Source organism: Fistularia commersonii, chromosome 10, assembly GCF_037954325.1.
Source record: "Fistularia commersonii isolate RoL2024-O1a breed Wild chromosome 10, RoL_Fcom_v1.0, whole genome shotgun sequence".
In the NCBI taxonomy this organism is placed as follows: domain Eukaryota; kingdom Metazoa; phylum Chordata; class Actinopteri; order Syngnathiformes; family Fistulariidae; genus Fistularia; species Fistularia commersonii.
This window is the reverse complement of record NC_141293.1, coordinates 18,222,911-18,238,392: the sequence shown is the minus strand read 5'-3', so window position 1 is coordinate 18,238,392 and position 15,482 is coordinate 18,222,911. Positions and strand designations below refer to the sequence as shown.

At 40.1% G+C, this 15,482-nt stretch overlaps 3 protein-coding genes across 3 annotated transcripts; all 3 read right to left on the bottom strand.

The window, feature by feature from the left end:
* Positions 1–4,896: 4,896 nt before the first annotated feature.
* LOC147230707 (uncharacterized) lies at positions 4,897–10,375 on the bottom strand. The gene is made up of 3 exons (XM_086154193.1): positions 10,043–10,375; positions 6,295–9,158; positions 4,897–6,217 (listed from the first exon to the last, which is right to left on the bottom strand). Exons 1-3 carry the CDS (start codon positions 10,336–10,338, stop codon positions 6,177–6,179), a joined length of 3,201 nt encoding a protein of 1,066 aa, XP_086010319.1. The 5' UTR covers positions 10,339–10,375; the 3' UTR covers positions 4,897–6,176.
* Positions 10,376–11,149: 774 nt separating this feature from the next.
* Positions 11,150–13,346, bottom strand: LOC147230706 (uncharacterized). The gene is made up of 5 exons (XM_086154457.1): positions 13,338–13,346; positions 12,459–12,541; positions 12,217–12,376; positions 12,005–12,139; positions 11,150–11,929 (listed from the first exon to the last, which is right to left on the bottom strand). The coding sequence occupies exons 1-5, from the start codon at positions 13,344–13,346 to the stop codon at positions 11,798–11,800; spliced, it is 519 nt and encodes a 172-aa protein (XP_086010583.1). The 3' UTR covers positions 11,150–11,797.
* Positions 13,347–14,022: 676 nt separating this feature from the next.
* LOC147230705 (keratin, type I cytoskeletal 18-like) lies at positions 14,023–14,895 on the bottom strand. The gene is made up of 2 exons (XM_086153148.1): positions 14,657–14,895; positions 14,023–14,177 (listed from the first exon to the last, which is right to left on the bottom strand). Exons 1-2 carry the CDS (start codon positions 14,846–14,848, stop codon positions 14,034–14,036), a joined length of 336 nt encoding a protein of 111 aa, XP_086009274.1. The 5' UTR covers positions 14,849–14,895; the 3' UTR covers positions 14,023–14,033.
* Positions 14,896–15,482: the final 587 nt, after the last annotated feature.

The window sequence follows — 15,482 nt, the reverse complement described above, 5'->3', positions numbered from 1 at the left end:
ACGCACTACCTCGCGCTGCTTTGCACAACTTCCCATTTTACACAACCAACCACGATCAACCTGGTCTCACTTTTATTTTTCATTTATTTAACGCCCGCTACATGTTATCTGTTTAGCACTGCCAACCAAAGCAAAAATGACTTGGTGAATAAAGCAATTCTGATAGCGATTCAGAGTCTGATTCATGCTGCTAGCAATTGTTTGGATTTTTTTACTCATGTTGCTTGATGATCTTAAGCTTGGTTTTTAAATCAATCGCTCTCCTTTGCTTCTAAGTAGACGATCCATGAACGGTACTAGTTGCCTTTCTTTTGTCGGACATCTTCAGGGGATTAAAAAGTACTGAAAGTACTGTAGAAAAGTCCGAGGTGATGAATTAAATGGTCACTGAATGAGACTGAGTTACTTAGTGACGTAAAGAAGATGTCGGCTGTATCTCAGCGCTGCTAGTAGCCGAAGCCCAACTTATCGTAGACAGCTACGTTTGGGTAAACTTACGCCGGGGGTCAGGAACCCATGGCTGGCGAGCCGTATATGGCTCTTCTGGTGATGCCGTATCGCTCACGGACAATTTTGAGTTGAAAAAGAAAAAATCAGTTTGGAACTGATTTTAAAATACTTGTGATATTTCTTCATGATAATTTTAGGGTTAGATGGAGAAAGTTGATTTGCTGTGGCGACTCTTGAAGGGAAAAGCCGAAAGAAGAAGAAGATTTATTCATGATACTGTGTTATTTTTTTTTTTGGAACATTTATTAGAACAAGTTCCTTGACAGTCACACACATTATTACAAAACCTCATGACAAGATACACATTATACAATATTCTTTAGAGGTCAATTATTTCCTCACTAGTGCGCAAAAAAAAAAAAAAAAAAAAAGATAAAATAAAAAAATTTAAAAAAAAAATAAAACACAAAAACAAACAAAAAAAAAAACATCTAACTCAGTCAAATAGAGATAATATCTTCGACTCTCCAAATATTTTTTAATGGGTGCCCATTTGTTAAGATATAGGTCTGTCTGAAGTCGTAAGTTTGCTGTTATGCGTTCCATGCAGTTTCCATCCTTTACCCTCTGATGCCACTGATCCAGGGTGGGTTTGTGGGGTTTGAGCCAGTTTACTGGGATCATTTTATGTGCAACTAATAGAAGAACTCTAAGCGAAAACACCTGTTTTTTCCTTAAATCGCTTGTTGATGCTGTACCCATAATAAATTGCTGTGGATCAATTGGTCTGTTTCATTTTAAAATCTCACTTATTTGTTGTTTTACCTCTTCCCATACTGTGTCATTTTAAAGTAAACAGAAATTAGTTTTGAAGATAAATTTCACGGGTCCCCCGTCGGTCGGGTTGGGAACCGTTGGCTTCCCAGCACGTCCGGGTCATTGTAAAGGTGAAGAAATTAATTTTATCAAATAGCCAACTACGTCATCAACCCTCGTAACGGAAAAGATGGCGACAAAGAAAAAAAAGAGGATGATTACCGTGCGTTCCAGGCTGCGTGGACAGAGGAATTTGCATTTGGATCTGCGTTATGTCTAATATGCTATGATAAAATTGCATCGATGAAACGGTCAAATATAAAGCGGCACTTTGAGCAAATCCATGCAGCACCAGAGGTCGCACTAAAAGTAAGACATATTTCATTTTTTGTGTGTTAAAAATACGTTAATATGGCTCTCGATGAAACATATCAGGAAATATTTGGCTTTTGTGGCTCTCCCAGTCAAAAAGGTTCCCGACCCCTGCTGTAAGGTCACTTCAAACTCTGTTTATGGGCACCGTTGTCTTCGTTTGCTCTGCAGGACTGGTTACAGGATTCCTTCCATACTGGGTGAGACCTTCTGAACTTCGGGGTTCTCCTGGTACGACGTTGCCTCCAAGTTGCTGAATTCTATCTACTGTCAATTGTCCACACATCAGGGATTGCTTTCTCAAATTCTTTATACTTGGTAACAGACGTGAGGTGAGGTTCATGGCTGGTGAGGCACTGACGTCATCAGTCAGATTTACAAACATATGAACCCTACGGAGTAGCTTATTCACAATTTTATTGGCAGCAGTTAACGTGTTTTGTTTAAAAGATCATATCAGCATTCTTTACATATACAAACTGTAGCATAGAAAAAAGCAAATTAAAAAAAAGGTTATTATCTCTTACCTTTATTTATAAATGAAGTCCATGCGGCGCTGAGCGGTTTTCCTTTAGCTTAGCATTGTGGATGCCGATGTTGAGTCTTTGCTGTTCATTCAAAGCCAAATCTATCCTGGACATCCCGAATGTTTTTAGCGAGATTTGACTTTCAGTGTGAGCGGCCGACCGCTCATGTTTGATTGTAAGAAGTTGAGAAAATAATCCAGGAAAAGCAGAAAAGGTGCTTTCTTACTGGACATCCACACAGCCTTTTCATGTGAACCACTCCGTTTGAAAAGGCCGAGTCTTCCGTCTCCTAGTCTGAAGCTAATCTGTTAGCGCCGGCGTAGATCTTCCCTTACTTATTATCTCCTGCTGAAAGTCAAGTTTAGAAAATTCTTTCAAGTATGTAATCCTCCATTTTGGAAATAAAGCCAAGCAAGAGGAAAAAAATAACTGGACGGCTGCACTTTACTTCCTAACTGTTTACAGTAGCTTGCTATTGCAAATTCTATCATTCTTTAGCCGAGTAGTAAAAAGGCTCCCCGGGATCAGCGATGCCCCCTGGCATGAGGCACCGTCACTGCGTGCCTCACTTAGAGAAACACCTTACAGTTGACGACAAAAATTATACACATCAGCTAAAGTAAGAAATTTAGTTCATATATTAGTGCTTGAAGTGTTTGAAAATTTTAATAGTGACATCCACAGAGACAGCGATACGGTCTCAGCCGCATAGCATGCTAGCGCAGTTAGCAGAATGATTGCGCAATCCATAGCGGCTCCGCTGGCTGCCGTGTCACCGCACGGCTCTTCTTCATATTTAAACGCTAGATGTGATTTTTTTTTTAGCGATTTTGAAAAATAAACGACTAAAAATGGTGAAGTTAGATGGAACATAACCTTATAGTATAAATATAGTACATAAGTGAAAACAGATTTCTACAAAGTTATGTCAATGAAATAAAAATATATAAAGAAATATAATTGTTTGCGTAATTAATCTGAAAACAGAAATCTGTTTTCACTTTGACATTAAAGAGATTTTTCCGATAAATTTTTGTGTTAAAAAAGCCAAATTTTATTGACCATGATTGATTTATGAAAGCACTAAAAGGGTAAAACATCCGAGGGGGCGAATACTTATGATAGGCACTGTAGTTTCTGAAATGGCGGCTGTTAATTTGCCTTTTTTCATGTAGATGCTCAAAGCAGAAAAAGAATACAGTTAGCTACATTTCATAATGTATAATATAATATGTATGATTATTATAATATATATATATATATATTTATCATATTATAATTTGACAAGTAGGTGTTTTATATTGTAATGTTACAGTACCCATTCAAGCACCAGATGGTTTTGCCTCCTGAATAGGACATGGCTTTATTTACAATAGACTCCACTACGCCGGGCTACTGTTTGTTGCCATAACACACACCGATCCTCCGTCATCGCACAGCCCGGGCAGCGCAGCCTGACCCCTCACACAAGCCGGTCGTCTTAAAGTCACAGCAACAAGACCACCGAGCGCATATCACTCGAGGTTTATTACAATGTAGTACATTAAAAGTATGGATGTTACATGAAGTGTCCAGATGGTGGAAGATTTTTTTTTTTTTTTTTTTTTTCAGTGACAGGGAAAAAATTCAGAATAGAAAACCTCTTTCAGAGGAAGTATGTAAAGCATAACAAAAGTTGTTTCTTTTAATATGGAGGACTAAATATGGCCCTTACTCCTCTGAAGACATTCAAGAATTTGCAGGCAAAATTACTTTTGGATTAGATTCCTCCAGGCCTGAAATTGGATGAATGTAGATTTATTGATTTTTTTTTTTTTTTTACATTTTTTTTGTCATCTTTTACCTAAAGGATTTTGAATAATTATTAAAGAAATAACATAATGATGTTGAGTTGGACAGCATTTCCTGGTCCCCCCTCCTTTGAATTGGCCAATGTGAGTCTTCTGACTCCCTGTGGCCACATTATGAATTCCACCGATCTGCAGGACTGTCTCGGAAAATTAGAATATTGTGATAAAGTTCTTTATCTTCTGTAGTGCAATTACAAAAAAAAAAATGTCCTACATTCTGGATTCATTACAAATCAATTGAAATATTGCAAGCCTTGTATTATTTTAATATTGCTGATTATGGCTTACAGTTAGAATATTATGAAAACGTAATTTTTTTTTTTTTTTATTGCATTACAGATGATAAAGAACTTTATCACAGTATTCTAATTTTCTGAGACGGTCCTGTACGTGCACTCTGGGTTTAATAATGTGTTCACATAAAGATTAAATTTTCCATTCCTGTAACTATATTCTGTTACGATTACATTTTTGAAAACGTGTCAAAATTTTTATCAGTTATTCATTCAAGTTTACAATGAAGATGTTGCAAATTCCTCCAAATTGATCCAACATTTGACTTTTTATAGTGTGTGATACATTTCTTATTGAGATGTTGAATAGCTAAAACTCTTTCTTTGAGATACTTTTTTTTTTATGGTAAAGTTTTTAAAATACATTAATTAAGATCATATATTCATGATTCATATAATTAAATATTTTCAAATTCTATCTCAAAATGTAAAGACTTTAAGAAGCTCCCTCTTGTGGTCACAATATGACTATCTGCTAAAATGTTGAGTATCAGCGGGATTTTTTTTTTTTTGAAAACCAAATTAACAAACAGAAAATAAGATAAAGCAGATTTAGATACAACAGAAAGGTAGATGTCATGACTCAGAGATACACAAATTAGTTTATTTATTGGAGGCAAAATACTCTGCAGCTGAATCAAAAGAACACCGATTCAAAAAAACAAGGTACAAAGTATTTTTAAGTATGATCATTATATACATTCATTGGACAAAAATGTGAAAATATGTCCGCTAGCTTGTTCACACCATGCAACTCCGCACAATTTAATTTTATTTATTATTTAAAAAGAATCCACAACCCCACTTTAATTGACTAACAAATAGTCCAATTTTTTTTTCTAAAAGCACAAAGTGATAAAGGACAACGTTCCAAAAACAGATGGGCGCTATTGCTTGGTCATTAGCTCTGTGCACGCAGCAGGAGGGATCCCAATTGATAAAGTTGTAATTCATTTTGAATAAAAATGTGTTATCCAACTTAAAAAAATGCCAGTAGCATGATCTTATCGTTTAGTGAATGCTCAGCTCAGTATAGCCCATCTTTACACTGCGGCGCCGAGTGGCTTGGGAAAATAAATTATAAATATTTAATTGAAGTGTATTTCATTAGTGTTAGTTCCTTTTTTTAACTTTTAGTTCTAAGTTGGAAGATTATTGTGATCTTGAAATATTAAATGAAATTATATTTATCATTTTTCGCCGCTAAAAATAACGTCACACTCGTGGAAGCCGGTAAAGTCCCGATTTGCAGATGCTGTGCGCAGAAGTTCAGGAGCAGAAGTCCCATAAACCAGGTAAAATAAATATTTATGACGAAATTTTGCAAGTATTTATTTTTTATTGTTTACTGACACAGTGATTTTTTTTCCCGATTTATTTTTAAAATTCGGGTCAAGGCTCCGCTACACGCTCTGAAATTCCAAAGCTCAAAATGAGTTCATTACATAAATAAAATGTAATTTTCTCTGTAATACTTTGTGAATTTCAGAAGCAACACACTACACACTTGTTTATACAAAGTGTAAAGGTAATAAAAAGCAATATATACAGTGGTACCTTTATTTTAGACATCAAAAAGTAATCGCGGCTCCCAGTGTTTTCTTTTCCAAGGAAACCGGGTCCAAATGGCTCTTTGGGTGTTACGGGTTGCCGACCCCTGATGTAGGCAAAAATTATTATGCAACTGCTATATGAAGACACTTAAGAAAAATTATAGTGCAGAAAACAGATCAACCCTTTTCAAATGCTTGCAATAACTCGTAACGTGGACATTTAAAAAAAACAAAGTTTTTGTGTACGTTGGAGATCTTGACAAGTGAATTAAGTTTAGAAATGTTCCAAATCTTCCCCTCTAAGCTAACCGGCACTCATGATCCCATCAACCATTGCTGCAAACGTGGCGACGTGCCTGGTTAAAAGGAAAGAAAAGTGGATTGGAGCTTGAAATTGTACATTTGGATTTTAGTTGATGTGATGTTTGTTTACCTTGCTGAGTTTGTCTCTCTTGACTCCGCTCCCTTCCTGCAGCTGACATGGAGATCGCCGCCATCTTACATACGCTGATTCTTTCCTTATTGTCGCCGCTTCTGCTGCCATTGCTACTACCAGGCCGGTCGTTGCTGGTGATGACCCTCCCTCCTGGACTGTTGATCCCCCCTGAGCTGCTGGACCTCCTCGCTCTCCCTCCAGCTCTGAGTCCGTCGCCGCCACCGGTGGAACTGAATTTGGAACAATTCCTCGTCCGATTGCCACCAAGCGTCGAACCGCTCATACGACTCCCGCTTCCGCCACCGAGGCTGGAGCTCCTCCTGGGGCTCGGGGCTCCGAGGACGTTCGTCCCCCCCCATCTGCTCGGTCTCACTCCGCTCTCTGCGCTGCTTCTTCGTCCATTAGCCGAGGAGTAAACGGGCTTCCAATCGTCGCTGCAAGAGCTGGAAAACCTTGTAGAGCTGGCATTCCCAAATGAGTTGCAAAGTTTGCTCCCGCTGCCTGTGCAACTCAACCGACCACTGCGATCTCCACTGCTGTGCCCAAGGGCAATGACCCCAGAGTGGGGACTGAGTCTTCCAGCACTCCCAGCACTATTGGGTCTACGACCGACAACCATGTGGCTCCCAGTTGTGCTGATTGTAGCAGGCACACTGCTATCTATACTGGCACTACTCAAACATCTGGTGCTCCCAGTAGTTCTGCCTCTGTTATTGAAGTTCTGTACTCCAAGGAGTTCTGGACGTCTTGCCTTTTCTGCATTGGGCATGTACACATTGCTGCTAAATTCAGTTTTCCCCTCATAAACCCTCAGTTCATTGCTGGATCCGCTCCCAAACTTCTGTGATCCCAATGGGCTTGTTGCTTTGGGTAAGAACAGCACTGGACTTTCTTTACTTGCTTTATTAGAAAAGTGATTGCTGGCAGATTTGAGACCATCAACCGTCCACTCTCGTCTTCCTCTGATTCCAAACTGACTGGTTACAGGACTTATACACTTTGAAGAACTCTCTTCACTGTAGTTTTGTGGTGACCTTACACTCTTTTGCCCAACAAGGCCGCCATAGACCATCCACTCTCTACTCCCTTTACTTCCAAACCGACCTGTTTCTGGTGAGCTTGTCAAAGGGATCTTGGCCTCTGGTGAACTCCCTCTACTCCCTTTGTTAGGTAAGCCCATACTCTTATATCCATTACTGCCATCATAGCTCATACACTCCACGATGCCATGCCTCTTTGGCACCAGTAAAGTTGCAACAGCCTCTCTGTCACCGTTCATGGTCAAGGAGGACCTCATAGAAATGCTTTTGAAGCTATCTGCAACATCACTTGACATACCTTCAGCAACATAACTTCCACTGTTTGTGTGAATTGGGAGAATGTCAATCACATCTCGACTTCTACAAACACTACTCCCATTTTTCCCGCAAAGACCTTCCAAACCACGCTGTTCCCTGCTTTCTTCTATATTCTGACATTCTGGATTTCTGGTACTCATTTGATTTGATGCTGTGTCATCGTCTTCAGATGAGCCAAATCCTTCAGTATTCTCGTCTTTTACAGAAATGCTGACATTTTCATTTCTGGCATCTTCTGACAAAGTTACTTCACCATCAAACGAAGGGGACGTTCTGGATTCTTTCGATAATAGAATAGATTTCTCAACTGGCTTCACAGATACGCTGGTCTGCATCAGCCATGCATTATCGTCTTCCTTCCGATCAGGACTCATACATGTCTTGGCTTCTTCTGGACTGAAAGCCTCCAACCGCTTTGCGCTTAAGCACAACTCTTGGTCATTCGGACTCATGAGTGAGTCGGGACTTCTCACATCGTCTTCAAGACCAAGTGGACAAAAGACGTGATCCGTCAGAGTGACTGATACCTCAGCCTTTGCTGGGCTTTCGTTTTGCGTGAATGTCAAACAGGTAGATGGCACTGTTGGACTTGGAAATACATCAAGTTCAGTTGGGCTCAAAAACCCCTCAGAGTCCGATGTACTCAAGGCTACACCAGAATCGGTCAGACTTACAAACAGTTTTGGACTTGAAGATGATTTTCTAGCGTATATAAATTCAACTTCTGGTTTGTTGTCAGTCTTGTTGTAAATATCATAAGGAACCACTAAAGGCCCATTGGTCTCTTGGACACAATTGACTAAATCCATGTCGTTTAACTGAAATTCTTCTTTCAGCAGCATCTCTGTACTTGTGGGATGACGTTCTCTTGTAATTTCGTCACTGTTTGGGCTACAGGGTGAAACACCAGGCTCTGAATCCTCTGAGTTTTGCTTGCCGTCATGCAGAGTCGGTTCGACCTCAAGCCGTTCATCCTCCTGTCCACAAATTTCTTTGTTTTTTCCACAGAGCGTAAAACCCAGAGCAACATCCATCCTGGCACAGCAGGGTGCTTTGGCATCGGCTTCTGTCTCAGAAGAAGAAGCGACGCATCCCTTGCCAACATCCCCGATTTTCTGAGTCGAGTTGTTCAGTACATTGTGATCTTGAGGGTAGCTTTTCTTTTCCACGGTGCAGATTGGACCGGCAACCGTAGAGTCCCAACCGGAGGCAGCTACTCCCTCGTTTTCAAACTGGTGAATCATGCCAGTCGCATTTGCGCTGTCAGTCGACATCCCTACCGAGGTCTTGTTCTCGTCGCCCAACGGAAGAACTGTGATCAGCCCGTCTGAGATCGGGCAGGGAAAAGTATCGTTTTGGTCGAAACCTTTAGAAACTGTCTGAGCGATCCACTTTCTGACTTTTTCCCCATCAGTATTGTTTGTTTCGTCTCTCTGGACGATTTTCCTGACGGCAGCGGCGCTGTAAGAATTGCAATTGGACGCAGGATTGATCTTTGAGACCCTGTGGATAGAAGACAAATGGCAGGGGAAAAAAATTGGAATTATTTTTTTCAAGGGACTAAAGTACACAATTCTATATTTATGGGTTTGATGACCATGTGTATCAAAATAATTGAATTATTTCACAATCAATGCAGCCCTTAAAAAGCAATATTTCTCTAGATTTCAACATGTATTCTGTTTTTTATTCAGATGTTTAAACCGTCACAACATCATGGTATAATTTCCTGTCATTTTGATTTGGACTCTTCATCAATCAGTATAGTATTGCATCAATTTGATAACATTATTCTAATTCATGTAAAATTACATAACTTCGGATGCCTTAAGATACAGTCAATAGATTAATACGTTGGAAATCAAAATGTATGTGCTGTTAAATTTACGCCGTAAATTAAGTTGCGCAAAAAATAACTTCACCAGGATTTGTGATCAGAGAGCAGTATTTGGTGCTATAAATAATAATAAATAAACGCCAATAAGCTGACTTCACGTTATCCCTGTAGATTTAACCAGTTGTTACATTTGGAGTAACGCATTTAGGCAAAAACATCCTCAGCTTCCTGTGGTTCTTGTGACAGCATTCACATTAACAAATGTTTGCTTTTCTTTAGTTGATGTTTGTTTCTTTGGACATTTGACTCACAGGTTTACATTGTAAGCAACATTATGAATGGCCAGATATTTGTTTGAACGCACGTGATGGACTATAAGATTTATCCGTCCAACACAGAGATGGTATTTTTCTGATGTTAATTGACGTCTAGTGTTGCTCAGAAATGCAATAGAACGAAATGCTCAAAATAATTAATAATAATACCTGTAATTTTTGTTTGAGTGGACTGATAAGTGTGCAAACTAACTGTCATATTACAAATCTCTCACCACTGCTGGTCCAGTCCATCCAGAAGTCTCCTGTGGTCCAGAATCTCATCTTCAAGCGTGCCGTTGACATCAGCCAGCATCTGATTCTCAGCGAACCGGCGGGCCACGGCCTCCAGGACCGAGTCCAGATCCCTGCAGAGTGCATCGGCCACCCGCTGCAGGTCGAGCAGCTGCAGGACAACAGACTCGGCCCTGTCCTGCGCTAATGCCTCCTCCAGAGCTGCCTGCAGACAAAAAGAACCGAGACGCGAGCGCCCTTTTGTGGAAAACAGCCTGTCGTTGCCAGCCGGATGCATCCAAAGGATGTAATATAATGCTGCCCTTTCAGTTGCAAAGTGTTTTCTAAAGTTCTTGTGGTTTTTAAGATGCCTCCAACATGAATCTGTTTTCAGATATGTTGTGTTTTTCCAAAATATTGTTTCACTCAACCCAAAAGGGCTCATGTTACACCTCTGTTCATCCAGTTGCACCGGCTACCAGTAGCTGACAGGATTATTACATTACATTACATTACATTACATTACATTACATTGCATTTGGCAGACACTTTTATCCAAAGCGACTTACAATAGAGGACATAGGGACTGCAAATACACTTGCAAATACAAGATGCACAGGAAATATACAGGATCAAGCACAAGGCTCTGACCCTGGCATTCAAACCACCTCAGGAACAGGTCCAGCATATCTGACCGAAATGATAAGACCTTCTGTTCCCGGCAGAGAGCTGCGTTCCTCTAATACAAACCTACTCGCAGTACCTTTTGCTCGCTCTAAGCGATCTCAGGCAAAACTGTTCTCAGTTCTACTACCTCAGTGGTGGAACAAACTTCCGGAAGCAACAAGACCAGCATCATCTCTCTCAACCCTCAAGAAACAGGTAAAAACTTTTCTCTTTCAGGACTTTTTACTGCGCCCCAGATCAGGTTAGGCATCAAGTTAGGCTATGCAGTGTGTGTGTACGTATGTGTATGTTTTTGTCTTTAAAAAAAAAAAAACTAACCCCAGCTTACTGTTCTGTATATTTCCTGTGCATCTTGTATTTGCAAGTGTTATTTGCAGTGCTTATGTCCTCTATTGTAAGTCGCTTTGGATAAAAGCGTCTGCCAAATGTAATGTAATGTAATTGTTGCGTGTTCTAAGATGTTGTTGTACTTCCTGAAATGTTGCGCTGATTTCCGACATAGTCTTTACCAAAAACATACATTTTTTTCTCTGTCATTTCTGAAATACTGTCAAATTTTCCTTATATATCATGGCATTATCCAAAATATGTCTGAAATGTTTTCACACTGCCTTTGAGAAATTTATTTTCCTTTTCTGAGTTTTCATCGGTGACGAGGCTCCTGCTGGTCAAAGCAGGTAAACTCAACCAAACTGATCTTAAGCTGGTGATGCACGACACAACTTTCCCTGCAGTAACAGATTTGAAAAAGACTTGGACACATAATAAATTTCATGACAGATATTTATTTATGACAGATTTCACCATCGTTGTTTTGATATTCCTCTGAATTTTTTCTACTTCCTGTCTCCCGCCTCCTCTCTCTCATTGGCCGTTGTCTACATATGTTTGCGGTTGGGTTGAGTCTCTCACACACACACTGGCCGATTTGGGTCTTTACACCTCCCACACACACACACAGATTTCTGTACTGACTAGCCACACCGACCGTGCCCCAAAAAGCGCTGACCAATGCAAATTCTGCTAGATTGCAAATCCTGGGGAAAGTCAGGCAAACAAACCCTGTATTACTATTTTTTATTTGCTCTTGCCTGGTTCTGGTGTCGCAGTAGCTCCTCTTCCAGACCTCCCAACACCCCTCGTAGGTCTACGACCTCTGCCGTGGGGTCAAAGGTCATCGGCGGCTCCTTATACTCATGAACCTGCCGAGACGATGCATTAACAAGCTGCGATAACAGAGCAGTTAAAGAATCCGGTGGTTCAAAACGGAGCCCGACCTGATTGTTTAACCATTGCACCACATCGGCCCTCTTCCTCTGACTATCCAGGTGCTGTTTCAGGCTCAAATGCGGGATGGGCTGCATCTCCACGGTAACGGCCTCTGATGCTCTCACCCGGAGACAATGCACATCCTATGCAGACGGACAGGAAGTGGTCAGGAGAAGCATCGTCACATTATCATCAAGGTAAGCGTTTACAGATGTCACACCTGTTGGTGTTGGATCTGAAGATCCGCCAGGTGTTGCGTTTGACAGCTGAGACGGCGGCGCAGCCTCGGCAAGATCTTCGACCGCAGCTCCACCTCCAGCCGCTGCAGGTTTTGAAGCTCCTCCTCTAGACGACAACGACGAGCCTTCTCTTTTTCACACCTGCAGGGGATGACGAGTACGCACTTTTCAATGGTAACACGTGTGTGTGTGGGTGTGTGTGTGTGTGCAAGCGTGTGCATACCTGGCATTGAGGTCAAAGGTTTGAAGCTGCAAAGCTAGAATTTGCAATTTTATCCGTCCCTGAGCCGCAGTGCTTTCGCTGACCTTCGGTAGACACACGGAAAAATGTTATTCTGATATTTACATTTAACGCCATCGAAACACAGTTAAAATAGAATGGATAATGAAAACATTAACAAACAAACACTGAATACTTTTCACTTCATTTTTCAGTAACTTCTCCTCCAAAAACAACCATAATCTTTTATTAATCGCCGGCTTTCTTTTCAACAAAGGGGCCTGTTGAACACCGGATTATGTTTTTGCAGCGCTAAAATATGATGACGTGATGGAATCGGTTCTTCTTTCTCTTGACTGACACTCTCATAACAACACGTCAGTTCATGAGGATTATGTGGGACATGATTTGATTTGGACCAAAATGGGATACGTTTTGCCAGAAAGATTTTTCAAAAGATTTTGAAGCAGAAAATGATGCCGCGATTTTAGATACGTATGAAAAAAAATTGCCTTTATTTTTGCACATAGCAATCTGTTTTCTGATCATTTTTATATCGCCCTTCTTCCCACTCGCTTCCATACAAAACAGAAAAATATCTGTCATGATAATGTAGTAGATTTATTCTTGTACATTATTTGTCAACCTGCCGCCGGTATTTTCTTTTTGACCTTAAAAACTATAAAGGGGTTAGTTTTGAAAACAATTCAACCGGGAAAAAATGACAATTCCAACTCATGATTAAGAAACTGATTTTTATTGGATTTCAGGGTGTTTTTTTTATCCGTATCCAATCCCTTTTTGAGTTTCACCGGTTTTCTAAAATCCACCTCCTTTATTGCCACAGGGCTGGATTTTTCAGTTTACTTTAAACAAACCAACCCTGTTCATCCTCACCACGCCTGCTAAGCTGCGATTCAACAATAACAAGCCTCGCCTTCAGGATTTAGAGGTGATTTACTGTATATTTATGCAAGATGGACAGGCAGAGACGGGCACTATTTAAAATTCAGTCATTGAAAAATTGAAGTCAGGAAATTGTTGAGGATATGAGATCCATATTCCAGACTGGTTTGGACTCATCTGGAGCTTCGGGGTCTTTTTTTAGGGCCAGGCAGGATGAGACGAGTCTGACAAAGACTTAAAAAGCCGAACGCAGTCAAAAAGGCGTCAAAAGATAAACCATATTGTGTGATCATAGTGTTAAGTATTGATAATACTCAACATAAATGATTCCTATCAATGCAAAAAAATGATTTACCTTTGTTTCAGTTTGCAATTATGTGGATCTTGAAGGCAAAAATCTGACTGATAAATCATTTCCTGTTTCATGCAGCTGTTCAGTTACATTTTTGGTTTTAATTGGGCTGTTTTGTCTGACGTCCCTCAAGGGGAACCATTGTACCCACCGAAGAGGAGGAAGAATTCCCTTGAACAAAAAGATCATAACAAATGATTAAGCTTGCAGAAAAAAAAAAAGAATGAATTCATCCCAACTGTTGTGAATGAAGTATTTGGTGCTGGATTGAAATAAAACAAGAACAATCCGCCAGAAGTGATTGCAATATTGTAGATATTCTACTGAAAACTGACCCGGTCCTGCAGTTGTGATGCCGTCCTCAGGTGTCCCTCCAGTTTTTTGTGCTTTTCTGGAGATTTCTTTCTCAACCGCTGCTGAATCCGACACTCCAGCAGCCAGTTGGCGGACTCAAGCTCGTGAACCTGCAAATTATAACCATCAAGTAATGAAATACATCCTTTTTCGCCTTTGCTGAGCTACATAAAATCAAGACCAGAACATCATTTTTACTCCGCTATTTGCCGCTATATTATATCCAACCATCATTTTATGGCTTTATTACTCCTCATATCAATTACGGATGTTTATTCAAAGTTTATTTGTATTGAAATGGCATCTTAAGCTGCATAACACTGGAAAAATCTCTTTCTATTCAGATCAATATAAGTTAACTTTATTCATATAGCACCATCATAAAGCACAAGTCATATCAAGCACTTTTAAGACTTCTTTTATTTCCAGTTCATTGCAAAACTATGAAAAAAAAAAGACCGTCTTTTGAAAACTGCCTTTGTTTTTGGTCTTAAATAATTAATGATCACATAGGACAAGTAATGATTTCGCGCTGTTTAAACTCATGGGAATCTTTCATCTCTGCTGTCTCTCCTTGTGCATCACCCACCTGCTTTAGGTAAAATGCCAGCTTGGCGTTCAGATGCCGCAGTGTCATTTTCTGGAAGGACTGGGAGAAAATGCTGCCGCTGTCTGGAGCCGCCGTGCTGTCATAACCTGAAATCCCAGGGCCAGGATGGAGATGGGACCTCAACGCTGGATTGGACGCTCTGCTCGCCCGCAGAACCTGCCAAGGCGTCATTTCAACTGTCAAAAGCACTGTGTTAAAAATGTAAAAAAAACACTCGTTTTCCTATTATCTCACATCGCTTGTGTTTCCCTCAGAGCTCTAACACCGTCTGGTCAGGCTTTATATCTGCATTAAAATGTAGAGCTTGATATTTAGAGCAGGTTTCAGCAGGATCGCAGACCTGCCCCGCACAGAAATTCATTGTCTCATTTACGGCGCACCTGGAAACATTTGTCAGGTTATTGCTTGTATGCTGGATCACTGAGTTTTGATGCCTGAGGGCCTCTCTTTAGTCTTATAGATGCCAAGCCACCTTTGCATCATGCAGTTTCCTTGATGAGCATGTGAAGAAGTGTGCAAAAGTATCTTATTTTAACTAAGATTTACTTTTGAAAGTATTTCATTATTAGCAAGAAATCCTAAGTAACAGCTCATGTCGAAATTTAGTTTGAAACGGCTAATTCTGTGTGAAATGAAACCGGGAACAGTGGAAAACATTAGCAGCTAATATGCTTGTAAAAAGAGAAAGTGTGAATTTTCTTATCTAGAAGATAAACAAAAAATGAACAAATAGTATAATAACATGGAAAATAAATTGGTTGAAAACAAAAACAAAAACACAATTTGCAAAAGATCACCCATAGGT

Bases quoted from the DNA above. Each gene is read 5' to 3' on its own strand.
- LOC147230705 (XM_086153148.1), bottom strand. From the start codon at position 14,848: ATGACGCCTTGGCAGGTTCTGCGGGCGAGCAGAGCGTCCAATCCAGCG. The intron at 14,178-14,656 runs GTGGGTGATGCA...TATAATTTGCAG, and splicing joins TGGCATTTTACCTAAAGCAG to GTTCACGAGCTTGAGTCCGC.
- LOC147230706 (XM_086154457.1), bottom strand. The intron at 12,377-12,458 runs GTATGCACACGC...CATCCCCTGCAG, and splicing joins ACCTTTGACCTCAATGCCAG to GTGTGAAAAAGAGAAGGCTC. The intron at 12,140-12,216 runs GTGTGACATCTG...CCGTCTGCATAG, and splicing joins TTCAGATCCAACACCAACAG to GATGTGCATTGTCTCCGGGT.
- LOC147230707 (XM_086154193.1), bottom strand. From the start codon at position 10,338: ATGCATCCGGCTGGCAACGACAGGCTGTTTTCCACAAAAGGGCGCTCG. The intron at 9,159-10,042 runs GTGAGAGATTTG...TTCTATCCACAG, and splicing joins GATGGACTGGACCAGCAGTG to GGTCTCAAAGATCAATCCTG. The intron at 6,218-6,294 runs GTAAACAAACAT...CCTTTTAACCAG, and splicing joins AGAGAGACAAACTCAGCAAG to GCACGTCGCCACGTTTGCAG.